The 23,451-nt window shown below is 40.9% G+C and overlaps 2 protein-coding genes across 3 annotated transcripts in view; both read left to right on the forward strand.

Annotated features, from left to right (window-relative positions):
* The first annotated feature begins 1,444 nt into the window (after positions 1 to 1,444).
* Positions 1,445 to 2,925, forward strand: pth1a (parathyroid hormone 1a). The gene is made up of 3 exons (XM_050072316.1): positions 1,445 to 1,584; positions 1,948 to 2,045; positions 2,224 to 2,925. Exons 2-3 carry the CDS (start codon positions 1,954 to 1,956, stop codon positions 2,477 to 2,479), a joined length of 348 nt encoding a protein of 115 aa, XP_049928273.1. The 5' UTR covers positions 1,445 to 1,584; positions 1,948 to 1,953; the 3' UTR covers positions 2,480 to 2,925.
* A 195-nt stretch (positions 2,926 to 3,120) lies between these two features.
* The window catches only part of LOC126407392 (BTB/POZ domain-containing protein 10-like), a 32,823-nt gene continuing 12,492 nt past the window's right edge, over positions 3,121 to 23,451 (forward strand). Inside the window, exons 1-4 of one of the 2 annotated variants that reach the window (XM_050072244.1) lie at positions 3,121 to 3,270; positions 16,657 to 16,913; positions 17,081 to 17,402; positions 20,225 to 20,327. In XM_050072244.1, the coding sequence (XP_049928201.1) occupies positions 16,721 to 16,913; positions 17,081 to 17,402; positions 20,225 to 20,327 (618 nt within the window). In that variant the 5' untranslated portion in view covers positions 3,121 to 3,270; positions 16,657 to 16,720. Of the gene's footprint in view, positions 3,271 to 9,985; positions 10,303 to 16,656; positions 16,914 to 17,080; positions 17,403 to 20,224; positions 20,328 to 23,451 lie in introns of those variants that run through there. The other variant, XM_050072243.1, reaches the window with a different exon arrangement.

Genomic DNA, 23,451 nt, shown 5'->3' on the forward strand with positions numbered 1-23,451 from the left:
AATATGCATTTATGTGGTGGCAAGGTGGAGCAGTGGTTACCATTGTTACCTCACAGTAAGAGGGTTCCTGGTTTGAACCCAGGGTGGGAGAGCCCTTCTATGCGAAGTTTGCATGTTCTCCCAGTGTCAGCATTGGTTTACTCCATGTGCTCCAGCTTCCTCCCACAGTCCTAGGACATGCACATTAGGTTAATTGGTGACTCTAAATTGGCCATATCTGTGATTCTGAGCGTGAATGATTGTCTGTCTCTGTGTCAGCCCTGCAATAGTCTGGCGGCCTGTCCAGGGTGTACCCTCTTGCCTGATGTCAACTGGGATAGGCTCCAGCCTCCCGTGACCCCCAACAGGATAAGCTGTTGCGGAAAATGTATGAATGCATTTATGTAAAAAAATTACTATCGGCAAACATATTGTTACCACTTTCGTAAATTTTTAAATGTTTATTGTATCATCCACCAAAATCCTTTATCACCCAGACTCCAATATTTCCAAACTACAGTTTGTGTGTGTGTGTGTGTGTGTGTGTGTGTGTGTGTGAAATGACGCTCTCTTATTCTCATTTCAACAAGCCTTGCAGTTGAAAGAAAAAAGTACATCTAAGTCATGATTTTCCAGATGTTCAGAGATTCTCAAGTGGACACGCACACATGCGCGCACACCGCCCGAGACAGTGACGGCAATGGCATCACCCACTGACACACCTCCTGGGCTTCTACTTACTCTTTGATTCAGGAAGTTTTCTCTGACGTCAGGTCAGTGTAAAAGCTCTTTTTTGGGAGGCAAACTCATTTAAACAATGTTAATTCTTGAGTCAAGTGCCTATGTAACCAGGGAGACTCCCAAATGGTCAATGAGAGTCATAAATCCATCCAAATGTTGGCGCTATTGTTGTGAGGCAGGCTGGGAGTCAGACAAAAAAGGTCACATCAGATGTGGACTAATAGACCTGGCCACTCTTCTGAAGTAGGGGAAACATAACCGGGAAGCATGCAAAATTGAAAATGTGGAGGGTTTTAGTCATGGAAACAGGGTCTCTTATGTAACCAGCGTCTAGTAAAAAATGCTATAGTCATACTGTGATCAATTTTATTGTAATAATTAATGTTTAAACACGCATGTGATGGTAAAACAATGTAGTGATACTATGGGAATTAGATCAAATCCCTGTAGAAATAAATAGATTTATGACAAGATACTACAGACATTCCTTTAAGATTTGGAACTTTGATGTGTGTGTGTGTGTGTGTGTGTGCGTGTTTGTACATGTAAGGTGGGTGTGAAGGTATTTGGGTTCAACATGCAAAGCGAGTAGTTTGGTCTGGTATGACGGTGGTGAAAGCCTGAAGCTCAGAGGAGGTGTTGTCATTCCTGTCCTGCCCCCTCCAGGAGCTGGACGTGTGACATCAACAGCAATAATGAAGGCAGCTCATCAATGGCTGGGCCCAGGGCTATAAAAAGAAGTTGGGGGAGTTCAGTGCTCATCATAACTGATTGGAGCTAACCACCAAACCAGTCTGACTTCACTTTATATCTCTGGTACACAACTTTTACTTTTATTACACTGAGGAGAAGCCACCACCAGAGGTATGTTCACCTTGTTCTACCATATAGTCAGACATGTAGGCAATAAACCTGAAGTTTATTTTTTTATTTATTTTAAACAAATCAGCTTTTAGGCTGATATTGTGATATTTTTGACTGTTTAATATGTGAACTAAGGGAATAAGGTATAAACAAATACAACTTAATTTGAGTAAATATGTAATTAATTTTGGTCATATCCAATAATCTTCTTGCTTATTTTAACACAAGGCTGAATTTAAAATTTTATTTTAGTTTATTTTATGGCAACAGATTTCATGTTGTGAAACCTTTTAAATTCACAAAAAAAGACCTTTTTTTTAAAAAAAAAAACAACCAAAAAAACATTCATTTTTCTTTTACCAGATCATCATGGTCAACATGCAAAATCTGGACTTTAAAATTGTGTTCATTTCCCTCTGCATTTTACACCTCTTCACGCTCTATGAGGGGCGCCCCCTAAGGTAAATCCCTCCATCATTATTCCTCATTCAGATCAATAAAGATGACCTTCACTAATACAAGTTAATTACCTCATTTAACGCTCCTTCCTATCAGCAGTCTGCTTCTGCTATGTTACCAGGCAAACACATTGGCCTAATCCAAACTAACGCACAACCTATTTCATGATCCCGTGAGCAGAAAAAGGACGGTGAGTGAGGTCCAGCTCATGCACAACATCGGGGAGCTCAAGCAGGTGCAGGAGCGTCGGGAGTGGCTGCAGATGAGGCTGCAGGGCATCCACACCGCGCCGGCCCGGGGCAGCAGCGGGGAGGCGGACCGAGCGAGGAGGAGACTGCGTCCCGATGAGCTGCCCGACCTCAGCGACATGACAACGGAGGACATCCAGTACGCTCTGAACCTATTGGATAAACTTCTCAAGTCTAAGCAGTCTTGATTTTCGTTGATTTCATTTGACCTTTTAGAGTACTTTCAGCACACTTTTTATGGACCTGTTCTTTTTGGTATAAAACGTCTTATCGTCTAAATGTGTTTTTTGAGAATTTTATTTTTATTTATTTTACATTCATACAATTTCATTTTAATAAATGAAATTGGTAGGCTATTTATGAAATTTATAGAGGGAAACTGGCTTGACGAGGCAACAATTTCACGTTGTGTATGCACTTTAATGTAACAGGTGGTGTAAACCACTCCTAAAGCTACTTACCTTATCAAACTGAGGGAGATGAAGAGTTGGACCAACAAATGCACTTAAACAACAAATGAAAAATATTTTTTATATGTCTTTAACTGTATGAAATGAGCCCTTTATTTTTATAAGTAGCATAGGCCTATGTGTTAGGCATGTGTGATATGTATAAATAAAAAATGAATAAATTAAATTGCTTTTAATGCTGTCATATTGATTGCTTATTTATGCATTCAGAAATGTATGCCTGCTGTTCTCTGCATTTATGCTAAAGTAGATAGTTATTTTGTCTGCCTGTGCGCACACGAGGGGGGGTGGGTGGATTGTCCCTTGGAGTGTGCGGTTGTCTCGCGATATGTCTAACGCGAACTCCGCTACCCCCAAAACCAAAACAAAGAGTCCACTGCCAAGTATAACTAGTCCAAGCACACTGGGGGGTTTCTTCGAAAACTTGTCTTCCACGAATCTATTGCACAACGGACTGTTTCAGCAACCGGACCAAACGTCAAACCGGAATGTAACATTAACACAAGGAGGTAATGGAAAGTTGTTTTAAACTCTCCTTTATAGAGCCAGCTAGCTAACATTAGCCGCCTAACGGCTAGCGGTAAACACTAAATTACCAGGCTAACCAAAAAGTCTAAAATCCTCTTAGCCGCTCTAAAGTCTCTTCAAAGCACGATGTCGAGTGGCTTCTTGCTTTTTAAATCGCCAGGAAGTTCATACACAATTACATTTCAAAAGCAAGAACGGCATAGTTTAATTTTACACGGTATCAGAATTGAGAACTGATGTCCGAGGTAGAATAAATGTGTGTCAGTATATTTGCTTTAGTGCTATATGTTCAACTCGCTACTACTACTGGGATATGCAGGGTTAACGTTAACGAGTAACGGCAGTGGCAGTTCATAGTGCTGGACTGTAACGTTAACTTACTTCCAGCCAAACTGGCCAGTTTGTCTAACATGAGGAATCATGTTGTTAGAAAAGATCCTTAGCGTTAAATTTGTGAATGTCTGTTTCATGTTTTTAGTTGATGTAGCCTAGCTAACGTGTTTTATTAAGCTAACATGACAAGCTCTCTGCTGAGATGGAAACACAGTTGGTCACACTTAAACATATCTACAGTATATTCACTGAACGTGTAGGAACACAAATGCAGCCTACTCACTGCATTCAAATTAATAAAACACTATGTACAGTTAAATTGTAGTCTTCCTCATATTTAGACGTTGGTTTTTCTTTGTGTCAACAATGTTCACCCTGTGACTGTTTGTATGTTGTTTGAAGCATGATCGCTGTGTAACTGAATACACCACAGCCCTTGTTGTCCAGTGGATAGATCGAGGTTGGTGTTGCAGTGCAGACAGATGTCCCGATGGTTAATCCCACACTGTGCATTATGGGAATTCCTGTTGACTATTCCTCTAAAAGATAAAACTATGGTAAAGCCGGAGGTGACCTATTGATTCTCCATCTGGATCATGACATGTAAAACGACTAAAGAGTTGACCTTTGTAGAAATGACTGAGTATGGTGTTGATGGTGACAGAGGTGGTAAAACCACTTTAAATTTACAAGTGAATTAAATTTAGAGCATCTGCCTTAATGTTTTACTGTACTCAAAATAATCACAGACTATAGTTTTATTAGTGAATGATAGAATTTTTTTTTTTTTTTTTAGCTATGTGCTTCTTATGTCCTATTAGTTTGTAAGAGTTAATGTAGAATGACTTATCTTCCAATGTAAAGTGGTAGGCCACCCTGTTGTGTCACAAGGGTGAAAGAATCTATACAATTACTTTTGTAGGACACAGTTTACGAATAGGGTTGCAGTGATTTACCGGTTTCAGGGTATACCGTGATATAAAAGTTGACAGTTGTCATACTGTGCATATTTGCTTGACTATGATATTTTTAAAAAATGCACCTGGACGGAGAATCTCCCACTTCCATAACCAACATGGTTTTGAGTCTCAATTATAGTAATAAAACATTTGTTCAACCAAAAATAACCCTTCAATTTTCATTCCTTTAAGGGTCATTCTGACTGATTAGAATACAAATTCTGTAATATCATGAAACTGTGATACCACAATATTTTCTGAGATGGTTATTGTACCGTGAAAATCTCATACTGTTGCAACCCTAGTTACGAATCAACCAGGGCCCTTGAAAGCAATGAGTAAGTTGTAGTTGCTTTGTAGTTGTAGTTGTAGGTTTTTTGTTAATCAACACCATAAAATGCATCTCAGGACTTTAGCATGAATTTCTATCAAGAGTCACATCTGACAGAACAGATGTACAGTAATTGCGTAATGATGGCAGTAGGCAGCCACAGCTTGACCACTGGGCTTTAAATCATCAAAATATATTTAGGATTGTCAGGTGTTGAGGTTTGTTCTTATTTATATTTTCTCACTTTAGTTTGTGTGATTTGTTTCAGTAACTGACTGGAGATAAGATTCATATTTATTATTCATAAATGATTTTCACACAGGGCCTGATGTTGTGCAGTGCTTTGTTCTTTTTCAGATTCTATTTAAGTCATGATGGTTATGTTACATGTTTACAAGGCTTGAAGTCACAAGGTATAGTATAGTTCAGTAAGTTCAGTAGCTAAATAAAGGTATGTTAGTCATATCAATTCATGCATCAGTTAATCTCATTTCATCATAACATGTAGGCTTGGCCCACATGAAAGAGCAGTTTATATGATGATTGTATCTAATGTTGTGTTGGTCATACTATAGAATGATTTATTGCTTGTGGATAGTGGGTAATACAGAAGATAAGGTTGTCATTTTTTAATTGCAGATATATTATTTTACTATAACATTCAATCATACCAAGTGCTGATGCATCCAGTCAGAATACTCTCAATGGTGCACCTGTAGAAGCTGCAGAGTATCCTGGAGTCCATATTCGGCCTCCTCAGCCTGCAGAGAAAGAAGAGCCTTTGTCTTGTTGTCTTTGTGATGGTGAGTCCAGGTGAGGTTCTCACTGATGTGACCCTGAGGAACCTGAAGCTGTTGATTGTTTTCACATTGACCTACTGATGGTGTCCTTCTCCCTGTTGCTTCCTGTAGTTCACAATCAGCTACTTATGCTGCACTTCCACTGCATGGAATGGCAAATGTCTACTCAACTCGACTCACTCTTTTTTGGTTTTTCATTAGCAAATGTTGTGGATAGTACTTGGTTTTTTTATACCGCCCCAGTTGAAGTTATAAGTGAGCTGAGCTGGTACTAGGAGGTGAAGTTCAAGCACTGCAGACCAGTGATTGAGCCGAGAGAACCATCACAAATATCTTCACTTGTGCAACACAGGACAGCCTGCTCAAATCCACTAAGCATAAGTCAATAGTGACTGCAGTTTTTTTATTCACTGACCAAAATTTGAATAAAATGGCATCTCACTAAAATACGCAGTATGCTATGTACACTGCACTACACAAATGAGGAATTGTAGAAGTTCTTGTTTGCCTGCTGATGAAAGGATTCAGCAAGGGTCACATTGAAGATAACGCAGTTTCATGTGGCGTTGCTTTCTTACTGAGGGTAAATGATAGATGGACTGCATTTATATAACGGCTTTCTACCTTTACGGACAAAGTGCTTTACAATTTGCCTTTCATTCACTTATTCACACACATTAATGGCAGTGACGCAGAGCTGCCATGACAGACACTGGCCCACCCATTGGGAGCAACTTGGAGTTAAGTGTCTTGCTCAAGGACACTTTGACAATCGAACAGGAGGAGCCACAAAAATGTGCATGGGGCAATATCTGCAGTGGAAAACAAAATAAAGCTCTGTACCCAAAGTGAGGCGACTTGAGTCGAGCTGTACCGTGCAGTGGAAATCTGACGTTGGTTTTGTAGATGTTGAGCTAGAGGTTGTTGTCTTGGCACCAAGGTGTCAGGGCTCTAACCTCTGCTCTGTAGGCTGTCTCCTTAACATTGGGGATCAGGCTAGGCGATGGCCATGTAATCGGCAAACTCGATGATGTTGGAGTTTTGGGCGGCCATGCAGTTGTGCATGAACAGGGAGTGCAGGAGAAGGCTGAGCACACAGTTCTGAAGGCCACTGGTGTTAAGAGTCAGGGTGGAGGATGTGATGGTGCCTATCTGCACAGCCTCTACTCCACCTGTCAGGAAGCTCGCGATACAGTCACAGAGTTCAGTTTTGTTGAACTTCGACCCTGACCTTTCCATGTAGAGCCAGTCGAAAAGTACCCCGACGTCAGCGTTAACGCCAGCTTCCATAGGAAAACAATGGCACAGCAGGCATCAAGAGATTTTTAACGCTGGTCATGTGCAAGCGCCTTAAGAAGAGCATTCTTGTGTGTGTTTCTCTTGTCCAACTGGGAGAGGGCAGTGGTTAGGACTAGGGTGATGGCGTCGTCAGGTGATCTATTTGGTGTGTAAACAAATTGTAGTGGGTCCAGTAGGTCGGGGAGGGTGGAGGTGTTGAAGATTGTTCAACTACTCAAAGCACTTCATGATGGTGTAGGTGAGTGCTACTGGGCAATAGTAATTCATTGAAAATGTCTGTGAAGACATCTGCCAGTTGATCTGTACACATCATCAATCCTCTTTAAGTATCTGCATACATTTGTCTTGGATATTATTAGTGGGAAGGGGTCCTGGACCTCATCTTGGTTCATCTGGGAGAGATGCAGACATTACCTTAGCAATGCTACATAAGGTAGAATTTGTTTTCTTTTTTTTTTTTTTGTTAAGATTATTTTTTGGGCTTTTTGCCTTTAATGAACAGGACAGAGTGAAATGGAGTGAGAGAGAGAGAGTGGGGGTTGACATGCAGCAAAGGGTTACAAGCCGGAGTCGAACCTGCGACCGCTGCAGCGAGGCATTGCCTCTATACATGGGGCGCTGGCACTATCCACTACACTACCGACGCCCCACGTAAGGTAGTATTATCACCATAAAGTTATGTTATCGGTTATATCATGGTCTGGGTGAATACTCGATTCTGATTGGCTGCAGTGTGTCCGTTAAAAACTGATAATGGACACCTACCAAATAGTCCCGGTGAAACTATCTATTCACCGTTCTAAATTAATACGCCGACTACATTATAGTATCAGTATCTGTAATCTGTTTACAATTAATTTACAACACTGGGAGTAGTCCGTCAGTGCCTCACCCTCTGAACACCACAAGGGGGACACTGCAGCACATCCTGCAGATACTACACCCCCCCTTGGACTTAAGGAATCATTTCACATCCCGTCCGCTATTAACTCACTATTTCAGGCTGCGGCTGACAGTAATGTTACGTATGGCGTATCATTTGTTCGTGAAAATCTTGATAATTAATTAATTAATTAATAAATAAATAATTAATTAATTAATAATGACATGGCTGAATAGCTAGCTAGTCTTGTTGTTAAACATACTGCCAATTTATATTCTCAGTTTGTCAAGTGTATGCAATGTTATTAAAGCTGCAGTAGGTAGAAAGCCTGAAAACGGTTGATTTTTGAGTCTCATCTGAGTTAGGTTTCGTTCGTCTCCGCCCTGAGCCCCTCCTACCAGACGAGCACGCGAGTATTTTATCCTACTTGGTTCTATTTCGCCCTCTCTGGGAGCCTCGGCTCTCCCTCACCGCGCAGCAGCCCTCCCCCATCCCTCCATCGCGGCCCCACACATACTCCCAAGCCTCGCTCTCCTTCCTCCTCCTTTTTTGCCTTTCACAGTGGGAGGGGCTGTTGATGACTTGTGGGAGGAGCTGTTGATGACGCCGCACGTGCGACCCACTGGCGGTGCATAAACAGTAAAAAAGCTGATAGCAGGAATTAGAGAGCAGCTAGTAGCAAGAGGGAAACGCAAACCTGACAGACACTGTAGGAATGAGCAACTGGGGAGACAAGGAAATGCGCGCCCTCCTTGCCCTCGCAAACAAAGAGGCCATTAACCGTCAGATGATGGGGAGGGTGAGGAACGGGCCCGATTTACGAGAGAATCACCTCCTGACTACCGCCTCCTGACTAGCCGCGGCATTCCTCCCACGTCACTGTTTACGTCACAAGCTGAGCCACATGTTTTGTTACTTGCTCACGCTCCCCATTGCCCTGAAAAAGGCACATTCTGTATAAACAAAAGTAGGTAGGCGGCAATTTTCCGCCCTCCCCGATTTTGTTTTTATACTGCCAATGCTGAAAGAAGACTGATTGGGCTTTCCTGCAAATTTGCACAATTCCTATCTAAAAAAGGCTCAAGGTTCGTCCTATTTACTGGAGTAGTGAATAACATTTCCATTGCATAAGAACCTTATTGGGCGGTAATGATTTTTCCAGCTATTAGGTAAACCCTCAGGTGTTACCAAGGGAACCGAGTTATGGCTCGTGAAAAACCTGGGATTTTGACTGCAAAAAGCATAAAAATATGAATTAATATTCTTACTTTTTTCTTTGGTGAGTAATCATGTTATAAGTGGGATAATGCACTTTGAGGTGTTCATTATCACTTTTATACGGCCTTCGCCAGTGATAATGGACACCTCGTCAGGCATTATCCCATACTTATAATATGACATGTTGATGGCATAAGGTGTTTTGTACTTGCACTTGTTATCATAATGCTGAAGGAGCAGAGAAAAGTAGGGTAACATTTGAGAAATCAGTGATATTCCTTTAGGCCTGTTTTTTTTAATGTATGTCTGTGATTAGTTTGTATACTCCTTAACATTTTTTATCTCCTATATTGAGCTTAGGCAGACTTGTGGAACATTGTTTTTTTCTCTACCTGCATAATATTCTAAAAATTGGTATTGTTGTATTATCTCTCCCTTTTATTTATTTTCCCCCAGTCTTATTTTTCGACAAGTAAACTGTCCTAGACAGTCTTGCAGACAGAGCCATTCAATAAGTGCCTGTTTGATGCTGCCTTTAATAGGTGTTGGAAATATTGCAACTTTGTGGTCAGCATGCATGTCCCTTGTGCATAAAAATATGCAAGTCTGACTAATAGCCTACATGGGTTTTCTTGGCATCCTTTCCCTAAACGTTATTTTGTCCACTGCTTTCTTCCCATAACATTTTTCCGCAAGCCTATGAGACGTTTAATTAGGGTTCTTTTGAGAAATGGCGCTAAAGGCATCCTGCCGGATGATATAAGCAGGATCTGCTTTGTTGTTATTAACGACTAGCGTCCATGAGATGTACCGCTAGCAAACGGAGCACTAAGGAGTGGGAGTTTACAAAGCAGCACGTGAAGGCAGCATCGCTCTGATTCAGTCAAGCACGCGGCCATTCACAGTTTAAGGTCCCTCCGGTGACTCTGAATGACTAGCCGGTGTGCGTCTCCCCCTCACCGTTTAGACATATTTAAAGCTTTGGATCGAAGCGGTGGATTTTACCGGCGAGTTAAAGTCCAGGTTGAGTGTGTGGAACGATGCTGATGAAGTTGGAAAGTAATGAGCGAGGATGCTGAAGCTGCCGGAAAGCCCGCTTTGTTCGGAGGAGCGCAAGGCTTTTGTGCCGCTGTCATCCCGCAGCTCATCCCCTGCTGCTTTGTCTTCACTTGGCCCTCTGATACCGACCGGTGGGTGCATGTCCGCTTTCAAAACATCGGGATTTTAGCTCTGTCATTGTGCTACAGCTAGTACCCGGCTCTTGGTCTAATTTACTGTAATTATAATAATCACCTAGAAAGAAAATCACTGACTGTATTATTCTTGACGGGACTCGTCTGACTCTGGTACTCAGTGGAGAGTAAAAAGTCATCTCACGATATTTAATGGCAGTCTTTTAGATTATGTTTAATATGAGAAATTCAAAATATGAAGGTCCTATACATTTATTTATATATGTATACGGATCTTTATTAATGTTATAATGGGGTAGGTAAGGGGGTATTTCCCTGTTAATATCCAATACTCAGCATCCTTTAATGGATTTCAACCCAGACTGCTGCAGAGAGCAGTTTCTCTGCCCTTGCCCGTCAGTGTGTCGGTGTCAGCAGCCCCTAAATAATAGATGGGACCCTCACCCCTTGGGGCTCTCACCTCATGCTTTTAATAGACTGCTAGAATGCCTTGCATCTTCATCTCAATTATTGTGTCTTTGATGGGTTTGGTGAACTTGACTTGTGTTTAACACCGTAAACCTGCACCCAGAGCCTTTGTTAGCACCATAGGCCATTGCCCCTTTCAGCAAAAGAAAAGGGAAATTGTGATATCGGGGGTGGGGGGTGGGGGTGCCCAGTAACAGGAAATTGGACAAGTGAAATATTAGCCCCCTCTAGTTCTGTCTGGCTGTGTGAAATCTTGGCTGCTGTATCTTGGCCGCATTGCCATGTGAAAGATGAGAGGAGCTGCCTGCCCTGAGTGAAATATTGCCTCCTCAGTTCCTTTGTTCCCTCTAGCCTGCTGGTCTGGCCCGCTGGCTGCGTGCCTATTTGGCTGGAGGACCCACTTTTGTTTTTATTATTCCATTTATGACAAGCATTCAAATCCCATTGGAGATAAAACATGCATTTGCTCTGTCAGACACCAGTGTAAATACACAGACAGCATATTACTATCAGTCATATCTTGGCTAGATCACTTAGGCTAATCATGGCAGTTTGAAATGAGAGACCTAGTTGTTTATAACAATATTCTCCTCAATATAATCAATAAAAGGCCTGACTACTGTTCTGTGTCTTTCTGTGAAAAGCCTAACATATTGTTTTTTCTCAGCATTTTCAAAGACAGGTAGTGTCTGTTTATATAGGCTGAGAGAAGTTGTCCACTGTGTGTGTCAGATAGCTCACCTGAACACATTGAACCACAAAGAGAGGTGTGTGTTGGTGTGTGTGTGTGTGTGTGTCTGTCTGTCTGTGTGTGTGTGTGTGTGTGCATGTACATTTATTCCTTTCCTCAGCTGCTATGGTGACCCTTGTCTTCAAGGACAGAGTCTGCAGCTATGCTGAAAAGCCGACATGTTATAAACAGAAAAATAACAGGGTCTTGGTTTACTCTTTGATTAAATATTACCCTTTTGAGTAGAGTTCAAACTTCAAAGTTAACTAGCACTATATATGTTTTGGCTGCCCAATATACAAAAATAAATAAATAAATAAATCGTCAGTCACGGTTTTAGTGGGTCATTTTTGCATTTCATTTTCACCAAAAAACCCCCACAACTAATAATGGTAATGAATTAACTTTTACTGGGGTCTGTACCAAACAACCGTGCTCCCTTATGTCTAAAATATGATTCATAGGCCTGGGCATCTCTGTAGCACCATATCAGTTGTAACTGTATGTTGTGACACATTTAAAAAGAAGAAGAAAAAAAACCAAACAGATTTGGATATTGCCATTTGCCATATTAGGATTGTTTCTATAAATATTTAAATTGATTGTGTAATAATATGCAATTTTAATTTGACATTAAATCAATGTGTTGTGTAAAAGATATAGTCTTAGCCACTATGAGACTGATGGAGCACCATCAAACAAAAATGAATCTGTGACGTGTAGCTTAGGCGTTTGTGGGAATTTAAGGTGACATGCAGTCATCACACGGTGTTGTTGATCTCTTTATGTCACTTTGCTGGTGTTGCTATTTCTTAGGTCTGCTCTGTCTGAGTCTACCCATCCAATTAGCCACTCAATCAGTCAGCTGGCCATCTACCCGGCTGTCCAGCATGTTAAGATGTCAGCCAGTATCCAGGAAGGCTTCTCTCATTACCACCCCTTCACTGGGCATGGTGCATGGAAACAAAAGACTAAAGTTTATCAATTCTTGTTCAATAATGAATCACTCACCCTTGGGTTTAAGAACTGGTATACACTTGATTTATTCTGTGTAAAAGTATATAAAACCTCCATGCCAAAGCTGCCTCAGCGAGCTGGGTCAGGGCTTTATGTGGTGGTGGTTTATTTATGCGTGCCTGGTCATGTGCTCTGCGGAGTAGAAAGCAGTACTCTGGCTCTTTTTACATCACTAAGTCCATTTTTATAAAACAATAAAAAAAGAAGCCTCTCTCTTTCTGTTCTCCACCCCTCCTTGCTCCCATTTTTCATCTCTCCTAGCCTTCAGTAGATGGTCATCATCATATTTCATAGCAGCTTCTCTCAAGAGAGCTAGGCTCTCTTCATTACTGAGACCTGGATGTGTTACTGGCTTATAAGCTCAACACTATTGATCAGATAGCCAGTTAGACTGGTGCAGTGGAAGTGAAATGGATACATTTATCAACAAAACTACAGCGATGTAATTTAGCATAATACAACTAAATAATATTACTGTAATAAAAATAATGTAATTAGAAAGGATTTGGTACCATTAAGCCCCTTTCATATATCAATACCAAAACCTTAAGTATCTGGTGATGCAGCATGGTCCAATTTTTTACTCCTAAACAAGCAATTTGTGTAAAGCAGTTCTGTGTTATTGTTGTTCTTCATGTGATTTGTTTGGTTACTTGTTTTTGTAGCATGTCACCAAGTGTCAATCTCCAGGACTGAAAAATGAAGCTAATGCCAAGTGCCAAAAACTGCAGTTCCTTTAATGGCCACTTGAGGCTGACTCCAAGAGCGATCAATCCCCATAGACCTCCATGTTGAAATACCCACCTTTACAGCAAAAATAAACCCGTTAACAGCCTGGTACAAAAAATGGTTTTGTCTGTATCGTAAAATTTGCCCATTTATGTCAACTGTGAGGGGGGTCGATTTTTATATAACTTACCTGCTTCAATGTTGTTAAGGCTTAACATTACACATAATTAAGGGCGGGAATAATTTGAGTGATTGGTGGGTGCCTACTGTATAACAGTTTCTGTCATGGCAACAATGTTGGTAAAGTAATGTAACCCTGGCATAACCCCAGAATCACAGAGTATAGCCGTAACTGTAGCTATTGCTAGTTCGGTGTGTTTTCAGTTCATGAAAGTTGATTGTAATTTTTTAGTTGCCTAAAAAAAAAGTCTTGTTCAGTGTTTTGTTGCATTAAAAAACCCTCTAAAGAGTTAAATATTCTAATTCTCCAGTAAGTACAGTTTGTTTTGATGGTATTAATCTTGTTTTTTTTGCTAGCCAAAATTAGCATTAGTATTATCACAGTTAACCACTGCTGAAAATGCACTATGATAAATAATGGCTCATTCCATTTCCACTGGGAAATCCAAATTTCTGGGTTCCCAGCCAGAACACCCTCTGAAGTCGGATTTCCTACTTGGAAAGTAGGAAGAACCTTACCTACCTCAACTTCAAAATCCGAGATGGCTACCCTGTGTATCAACAGTGGTGAAAGTTGTAGTAATATACTGTTTATCAGCACTTCTGTCTTTGTTGTGTCTAGAGTTGCAGCGGTTTACTGGTGTACTGTGGGATGAAAATTGATGGTCATCATATAGAGTACATTTACTTATCTATGGGACTGAAAAAAAATTGGATGGAGAATCTCACTTGTGCATTTGCATCTCTTTTCTTCCTTGACTGCCTGTCGGACTTTTACGTTCTTTCATTAAAAAAGATGGTTTCAGATTTCAAATTTCAATAATATAAAGCATTTGTTGAAACAAAAAAAACATCTGTTTTTATTCCTTAAAGGGTCATTGTAACCGATAAAGACAACAGCAATTGTATAATACCATATTTTATGAAATGGAGATATTTCCCTTGAAGATTATTTGAAAATGAAAATCTCATATTGTTGTTGTCTTACACACAATTATGTCCAGCCTCTATTGATGGACATGTTGCTACGGTGTTTGTATGTGCAAAATATAATGTAATGCATTGTTATCAACTGATACTCTTAAAACGTGTAACCTGACAACTAATATTTATAACAACTTCTTAGTTTTCCAACTTCTTGTACTAGAACGCTGTCAACTCCAGTTTGACGTCATTCCCAGTTCCAACTTGTGAGTTAATTGAGTGCAGCATAAACTAGCATCTAGCAATTGGGTTATCTCCACCCTCTCATCCAAATATGATCACCTCTGGCTCCAAAAAAACAAGATGGCTATGTCCAAAATGCCAGACTCAAGGCCTCAAAACAGGAGTATGCAAAACAATGGGTGACATGACGGTGGCTATGTCCATTATTTTACACAGTCCGTTGATGTGACCATCTGCATTTACTTAATGTTACACGTCAATTACGCCAATAACCAGTCCAGTATTAAAGTTAAATCAATTCTTATACAGTATAACTGGTTCAAATATTACCACACACACAAGCATGTCTAATGCCCCCCCTTTCACCCAAGTCACTTTCACGTTCAGATCTTAATTTATTTTTCAGATATTTACTATTTGATTTGCGTATTTCAACTTGTCCATTTGTAATGGCATTATATGGCTATCAAATGCTGTAGCATCACCTGCTGTGCCTTTGAGCCTGTGCATTATTAAATTACATGACAGAATGGAAAAAGATTTTGTTTTGTTTATCAAAATTAAAACCTAAAAGAATTGTCAGAAGAGTCAAACCATTCACATCACTTTTTGTATTGTCCTCAAATGAGTACATATATGTGCATCGCTCCTGTGCATGAATGCACACATGAGAGTGTGTTTAAGTCCTTTTTTAAATGGAGAGCAGATACTGTAACAGCTCTCTCAGGACTGCTTGTCTGTCTCTGGAAAAATACTAAATTACAGCGAACCACTCCAGGACGCATCACTTGCTCCAAGGCAAGGTGGGGTGGTTTTTACCTATCAGTCAAAAAAATCTCTGAAAAACCAACCTGTGGAGCGAGTAAACAGTCGACGCCCATTTCTGTTTGTTGTCCTGTATCTAAGTGAGTTCCGCTTACTCAAAATTGTTTCACATGGATTCACAGTCTAATGGATGCTGGGGTGGTGTGTGTATGTAGCTGCAGGCTGAGGTTGGAGTTTGGTGTTAGCCCTGTTCTTGCAGCACTCTGCTCCTGTAAGGGTTCACATGAGTTGACTGCAGACTTTTTACAGGCTCCCTTGTCGTTCCACAGCTCAGTGCTCTAAAAACAAACCATTTACCCTGAGCGAGCTCTGCACAACTGTGTGTGTGAGTGTATGAGGGTGCTTAGAGAGGATCTAGTCAGTGCACCAAGTAATCTATCTCATTGTTGCATGAAATCATGCATCAGTGCTTTGGTTTCTGCATGATTAGCCGTGTCATCCCACTTAGACTTGAAGTTGTGACCATATCAAACTTTTATGGCAGTTTGGAATTCTGTTAGGAAATTTTTGAAATGACTGTGTCATATTAAAGCTGTGCCTTCATGGGCACAGCTTTAATATCAACAGCACTAACTTAATTTTAAACACAGCTGCAGGAAGAACAAGTTGACTAAGCCCTTTCACAGTCAACAGAAGGAAACAGCTCATTTGCCCAAAAATCGAAGCTGCAAAAAGAAGCAAGCGGGTTTCAGGCAACCAAACATTTCAGCTGTTTTAATTCTGTTTATAGAAGGAGTGAAACCAATCACACACATCATTACAATGTATGAAGCATTTTTATAATTGCACACTTAAAGTCTCGCCTTTTTCTCCCTGTTAATCTGATGTGAACGAAATGTGGTGGCTATGTCAAAGACTTAATGCCAGATGTCTCCATTGAGTTCAGTCAGGATTGCTAAAAACAACTTGATGTTTGGCCCATTTCCTTCTAAGCTCCACCCTTTGTTAAGACTTTTTGATTGATGGCAGCCATGTTTTTTGAATGATCTTGCTCATTTTTAGTAGAGTTGTGTATCTTAGTCCCACAAGACTGTATGCCGAATTTGGTGTTAGTAGAGTCAAAATCCCCCAAAAGGTCTATTTCTTACTGTTTTTCACATTATGCACATTCGCAAATCAGCAAATCAGCAAAAACGTTTTGCAATCTGATTTTAAGTTCAGAAGCTGTTTAGTTTAAATGAAAGACGTGCTCAAAACTTTGATATCCTCTGTGTGTTTTCTCATTTCTTCATCAGTGAGCGGCAGTGTGGTTTGTCAGTATTGGACTGCGACCACCAGCAGCAGCAGCAGGTCAGGACCATGAGTCTGTATGGGGCCGGGGGCGGTGCCAGTGGTGGCGCCGTTGGCGGGGCGAGAGAAAGAGGAGGGGCAGAACATTACCGGGAACAACAGCGGCGTTCCAGTGACCGCTCACGCGACTCCTCCCATGAGAGAGGAGAGAGCCAACTGACGCCCTGCATCAGGAATGTCACGTCTCCCACTCGGCAGCATGGTGAAGAGAAAAGATACAAGACGTTATTATTAGTCTTGATCACACAGTCCCAAAAGTCAAAGTTTACTCGCCCAACCATTAGGTCTCAATCTCCTAATGACATGTATGTATATGTTTGACTGAAAGCTTGTGTTGCTGGTGTTCATGTGTCCTCCTCTCTCCCACAGACCGTGAACGTGGTGACGGAGGCTCATCCTCCAGATCCTCCAGTCCACGTCCTCCCAGGGTTTCTATTCCCTATTCCCACATTGGAGGGGCCCTGATCGGGGGCCACATACCTCGGTCCCTGGGTCCTCCTGGAGCAGACCACCACTCTAAGACACTGGGTCCCGGATCGTGCGATATGATCTATGTGTATGACCTCAGCAGTAAAGAGGGCCATCGCAGTGGACTGAGACTGGGAGAAAGAGTAACGCTCATTGTGGATAACACAAGATTTGTGGTGGACCCTGCCATCTTCACAGCTCAACCAAACACCATGCTGGGCAGGTAATGACTGAGAGATAGATTTAGGCTCCACACTAATATATTTTTGTTTTAAAACACACAACTCCTGCTAAATTTACGCAGAGTATCCACACTATCCTGGCATTTTGGAACCCCTAAAACAGAGACATTTGAAAAAGCTGCTGGCCCGGTGTTATTTTCAAAACTTCGGGGCCAGGTTTTAGTCTGGATGAGCTGAAACAGGGACTTATGAAAACAATGATGTGGAAATCCTTTTTCACTTCCTGATATGGTCTGTTCAGTTACAATGTGTCAAGCCAAAACATTGTACCTTTTGTGTTTTAAGTTTCTAGCCAAAAATTACATTTTATATTTGAAAACATCATGACAGTGTTACAATTTACCTTCGCCTAATACTCATTTTTACTGAATAGCGCTTAACCGGAGCTTAATGTAACTCATTGCAACCTTCAGCAGTTAATTCCTGCCACCGGCAGCTAACAGCTAACACTAACTAGCTCTTCTTCCGCAGATGTCAGCAGTGTTTTATTGATCACAATGTAGCATTGTCAGGGAAACAATAGGGTGTGTCCCCTGATGTGTTGGTAGTGAGTTTACTATGTACTTTTGTCTTGACAGCATCCTGGGTAAGATCTTGGCTTGTCTCAGGCACGTTTTCTATTGTCCCTGGGACGACGGGACACCATTAGTCTCGAATCCTGGTATTTAGCTTGCGTAAAATTGATGCGGCAAAACAGAAAAACATCGGCCACTGTCACCAGTGAATGTCATCTTATTTGGCTGTTGGCCGATGGCAGTCAGCAAGGTCAATATCGGCCGACAAATTCGTACATCCCTTTTCTGTAACTAAGAATCCAACTGCAAACTAAACAGTCAACTTTCTGTTTACATCACCACACGCACGCCCAGTGTACGTTAATGGAGATGTGACAAACGTTGATAGGCATATTATTGTTAAAACAGTGTTAAAACGCTTGTGTGTGGAGATTGGTTTTGTTTTAAAATGAAAACATTTCAATGTGGATGCGGCCTTGATGTAGTTAAAGAAGTTACTCAATAATTTAAATGTTAAAAGATCATGAAATGCATAAAACAGTTTGCAGCATAACATGGTGAACAGTCTCTAATGAGTCTAAACAGTAAGTCTGCTTTTGCTCTCTTCATCTTTCACTCCCATCTACAGTACCCAAAAACCAAAAGCTTTAACTGTATTGTTGAAAGAACAGAGCCTCCTCCTCTTTCATTTTATATTCTTCTTGCATGTCCCAAAGCGTTCTAGTGGACCTTTGAAATTTGATCAAAGGTTACACTTTATTTGTGTAGTCAACCTACAGATAGTTAATAGAGTATTTGTAACAGCTCATTAGTTGAGATTTAACAAATCAACTGTTTCATTTTTACTGTAGACATTTAACTATAGAGTAAATGTAACTATTTACTGCATATTGTAAAATAATTTAGTTGAACCTGAATTATTTACTCAACCTATGCAGCATAGGTTAAAGGGATACTTTGCCAATTTTCAACCAGCTTTGTATCAAAATGTGGCTAGTGTGTGTAAATGAACGGTGGTAAACTTCCCTCCATCTGACCAGTGCCTAGATATCCGTCCTTGCCCCCTGGCGAAACACTGCCAGATAAAACGGGTTATCCGGCCCAGTTTTGTTGGCTCTCCTGGGCTGTTGCTTGAACCACAGGCTGTATTTCTGCGTTTTCATATTGTCTGCCACTTTTACTGCTACAGCAGACATGAAGAGTACAAAAGCAGAAAAAGAGACAGACCTGCCTCTCTCTCTCCCAAACTCAGACCAAACTGATGAAACGGTAAAATTAGGCAGTGCTGATTGGATATCAATTAAGATTATATTACTGCACGGCCTATTTCTCACCTACAGTGTTTTAAGAAACATATTTTAGTGTACTGTTTAGCTGTAACATGAGATCATTTGTTGTCAGCCAGCTGCCATTGCTGCCATGTGGAACGAAGAATTTTGCATTACGTCACCTACCGACAGGTTTGTTGGTCTGATGCGACACAGTGCATTGTAGTAGTCGTAGGTTCTCTTCCTCTTGAGCAAAAGTGAATGCCACAATCCTTTTTCTCTGTTTTCTCTGGTCACCAATTTCAAAAGTATTTGAGTCTTTCTACTGCATAGACAGTCCAGATTTATTAAAACACCATCTTTCCAATGGTGACATTCTTCTTTAAGGTCAACAAAATTATTCTGAGAATATGTAGGTATCATGAATTATACTCTACAGATAATCTGTTTAATATCTACAGACAAAGCAAAACGGTTGAGTTGTTGGATCTCAACTAAGAAGCTTTTGAAATGTTACAAATACTCTATAAACTATCTGTAGGTGGACTATTCAAATAAAGTGTTACCTGACCTGGTTGCTCACCCTGTAAAATGCAGTGCTGAGTCTGCCAGTTCTCTCAACAGTAGAGTCGAGAGCTCAGGTGAAGTTTTGTCACACTAAGTGTCTCAACACTCTTAACAATAAAACAATAGATGGTGTTTGTATGTGGTATATATAAAAACATGTTAGTTTTTAACAAATGAAAATTCAGATTGCACCTTTTTATGATGACTAATTACACCCATTTAGAAAAGCTGATTGCAAGGATCTGTTGAAACCAAAACTTAAGTGTCTTTGGAATCTTGAATGTACCGTTGCAGCTTTGAAGCTGATAAAACAACCAGCAGCGATACAAATGATGATCACAGGTCTACTCAGCTGTCCTTTCAGTTTGTTCTGATACTCAGTTTGTTCTATCACCCGTGATCCCAAGTTAAAAAAACAGCTGTCTTTTTTCTCTCATTTGTTGTTTGTTTCAGGATGTTTGGTTCTGGGCGGGACAACAACTTCACACGACCCAATGACAAAGGGGAGTTTGAGGTGGCCGATGGCATCAGCTCCACTGTCTTCAGAGCCATTCTGGTGAGAAGGCTGAGTTTAGTTCTTAATCATTTTGTTATTTTATATGGACAGCATACAATTTTAAAAATATTTATCCCTTTTATTTTCTCCCTCCTCTCTCTTGTTCCCAGTGAGTTTAAAACCCTCCTGAAACAGTCTGCATCTCTTAATGTTTTATTTAGGGATGCACCGAAATGAAAATTTGTGGCCGAAGCCGAAGCCGAATAATATTAAACGCTTGGCCGAATACCGAGTACCGAATACCAAATATTGTTGTTTAGTTTTTCATTAGTTTTTGCAGATGAACCCCCTCCAGATTAGTGTTGTCACGGTACCAAAACTGGATCCCATTGTACGATACCAGTGAAAATATCATGGTTCTGAGTAGTATCACGATACCACAGCGAAAATGAGGCACTTTTCTATAATACATCAATGATATTTCAATGGAATAAATTACTTATTGACTTATTCATACTTCAAAAACAGCATCAATAAGTGATTAACATAGGGGGGGATCAAAATAAAATAAATAAATAAAATAAGAGTCAACCAGCCACCCTCCTCCCCTGACAAGTCCCTTCATAAGTAAAGAACAGTCCCTAAAGTGCGGTGAGGTTTGTGGGCCGTTACTGTCACAAAGACAGAAATGTGAACGGCTCGTTTCTCCTCTGACACATCACATACCTGTGTTTGGCTGGCTCGGCTGTTCAGGTACTTCTGGGCAGTCATGACGCCAAGAATTGGATATTATTGGAACCGACTTCTCCGTCGCCGGTAAGCCGATGGCCGCCGTATTTGACAGGAATACATTAACGTTACTGTCTGTGTCTGTGACCCCCGTTCAACCCACAATCGGTGGGATTCGCCTTTCGTTTCTGCTGCTGGTTGAAATCTGTAGGCTGCTCGCACAGCGTGCTGAATGATTTAAGCCTATTTTACTCGCTCAAAACTATTTTTAGTCGCAAATGCGAGTGTGGTGACGGACGGATCGCCACACTGCCAACATTTTACTCCGCCCGTCACGGCACGCTGTTTGATTGCGTTATCAAAACACGGCGCTATTATTCGGCCTTGCTTTTAACTTATTCCACCGAATACCGAATGTGTGTTTTTTTGCAATATTCGGCCGAATATATTCGGTTACCGAATATTCGGTGCATCCCTAGTTTTATTCACTTTATAGTTCTCTCGCACCCCATCTCCATCCATCCTTCCATTGGTACTACATAAAGATACACCTCTCTCTGTTTCTGTTCCTTTTCTGCCAGTCTTCTTAGTCTCCATTGGTCCATTATTGTTGCTTGCACGGACAGATGTTCAGCTCAGTCTTTTATGGAAGTTCTGCTGTTTGGATTCTTCAGCTCAGCTATGTAAAGAATAATATACAAGTGCTTTGCCTTGTGTGTTCATCACCAACTGCACTACCTCTGAAGTGTACAGTTTTTAAGGTCTGGGCTATAACTCCTGTGGAAATGAACACTTCTGGCACATTGTGCATTTTTTCCAGACTAGATCCCCTATCACTAGATAGCTGTTTTTCTTTACTCCTCAGGGCGCAGTGTATCTACCCCCAAATTTCTAAGTTTGAAAAAATATGTTTTTTCAACATCCAACTGGCAATCAGTTGGATATGATGTTGTGTTTTTGTTGAAATATAATGGGAGATGGCAGCAAAGGACTCTCTTTGTGGTATCAAAAAAATGGCATTGAATGTCGATATTTTTTAGGGTGTTAAACAGAAATTAGGAGTCTCAGTATCGTATCAGTTCCTTTTATTTTAAAGGAAATGATCAAGTGAGGTAAGGGTCAACTATGTATCTGAAAAGATATATTATTACTGCTCGTGGACTACTGCAGTTGATTGAAGTGAGACTCAGCCCAAACTCTTTTAATACCTTTTTTCCTATCAAACACTTATCCATGCTTGAAAGGTGGCTGTTAAAAGTTTGTGGTTTTGTGAATTTATAAAAGACAACAGCTGTGATCAGCATGAAGTTATGAGTTACAGCAGATACTTAGAACAGATCCTGTAATGAGCAGTACCTTTGTTACTGGCAGCTACAGCAGGGCCTGTATTGTTTTCAGCTTCTGAGTAACTGTGTGTGTGTGTCATCATGGCAAAATGTACCCCTGGTGAAACCTGTTGTAGCGGGAACTACCACAGAAACTGTTTTGAGTTATTTGCCAGGTGTTTATGTCATCTGTCTGTCTGTCTGTCTGTCTGTGGGCAGATTTTGTCAAGGCTATAGCATCACAGCTGTGCAAGATGATACAGTTAAACTCTACAAACTCTTCACAAAATATCGTGATATAATCAATTTTTTCCCCCATCCCTAGTATCGGTGTATCAATACTGCAGAAAATGAGTGTTGAAAAAGTTTCATATATTCGTATCGATATGTGTCGATGAATCCATATTTTTGACAACATTATCTGTGAGAAATATTGTGATTGAGCCCTTTGGTATTTTTTCAGGCTAGTTTGTGGTGTGTTGAGTTGCATTGACTCTTTCATCACGACATGACATGAGAGGGACTGTTTAAACACTGTAAAGCTGAAGGGCACAGAGACCGCCTGTCAGCATATTCACTTATTAGTGCTGGCAGGAAATTGGAGCAGCATGTTGTGTTGCTCATGGGAAAACAATACTACCAAAGACAGGTCATCATGAGTGGAAATGCTTGTACGTGAGCGAGGCTGACACAGCCATCTTACTATGCTACAGTACTCATTCTCCATGAACTCTCATCTCTAGCATACTAGTGTGTCCGGTAAACTGTGGTTGTTTCTGGAGGCAAGTCGACTAACAAAACAACACTGACAAAATATTGTCCAATCAAGCATGGTCAGCAGTCGCCCAGTGGGAACAGAAAATATTCCTGAAAGCATGCATGGTGAGCTTTTGTTGATATGTTGCATCGAAAAATGGTTCTGGCAAGTGCACAACACTCTCCCTTTGCCTCTGCTCTGGGTGATTGCATTACTGAAGGGCCAATAATTACTTGATTGTGGTTATGGATTATGGAGACAAGAAAGTGAGAGAAGTAGAGAGTGGTGCCTGAGTTCTCTGTGTGTGCCTGTCCAGTCTCTCGTCCTTGTTTCCATTGCAGCTTTAGAGAGTCTCCAGGGAAACGGCCACTGT

The sequence above is a fragment of the Epinephelus moara genome, chromosome 20 (assembly GCF_006386435.1).
Source record: "Epinephelus moara isolate mb chromosome 20, YSFRI_EMoa_1.0, whole genome shotgun sequence".
In the NCBI taxonomy this organism is placed as follows: domain Eukaryota; kingdom Metazoa; phylum Chordata; class Actinopteri; order Perciformes; family Serranidae; genus Epinephelus; species Epinephelus moara.

Coding starts and splice junctions, on each gene's coding strand:
- pth1a (XM_050072316.1), top strand. CDS start 1,954: ATGGTCAACATGCAAAATCTGGACTTTAAAATTGTGTTCATTTCCCTC. Junction 2,046..2,223: donor TATGAGGGGCGCCCCCTAAG/GTAAATCCCTCC, acceptor TCCCGTGAGCAG/AAAAAGGACGGTGAGTGAGG.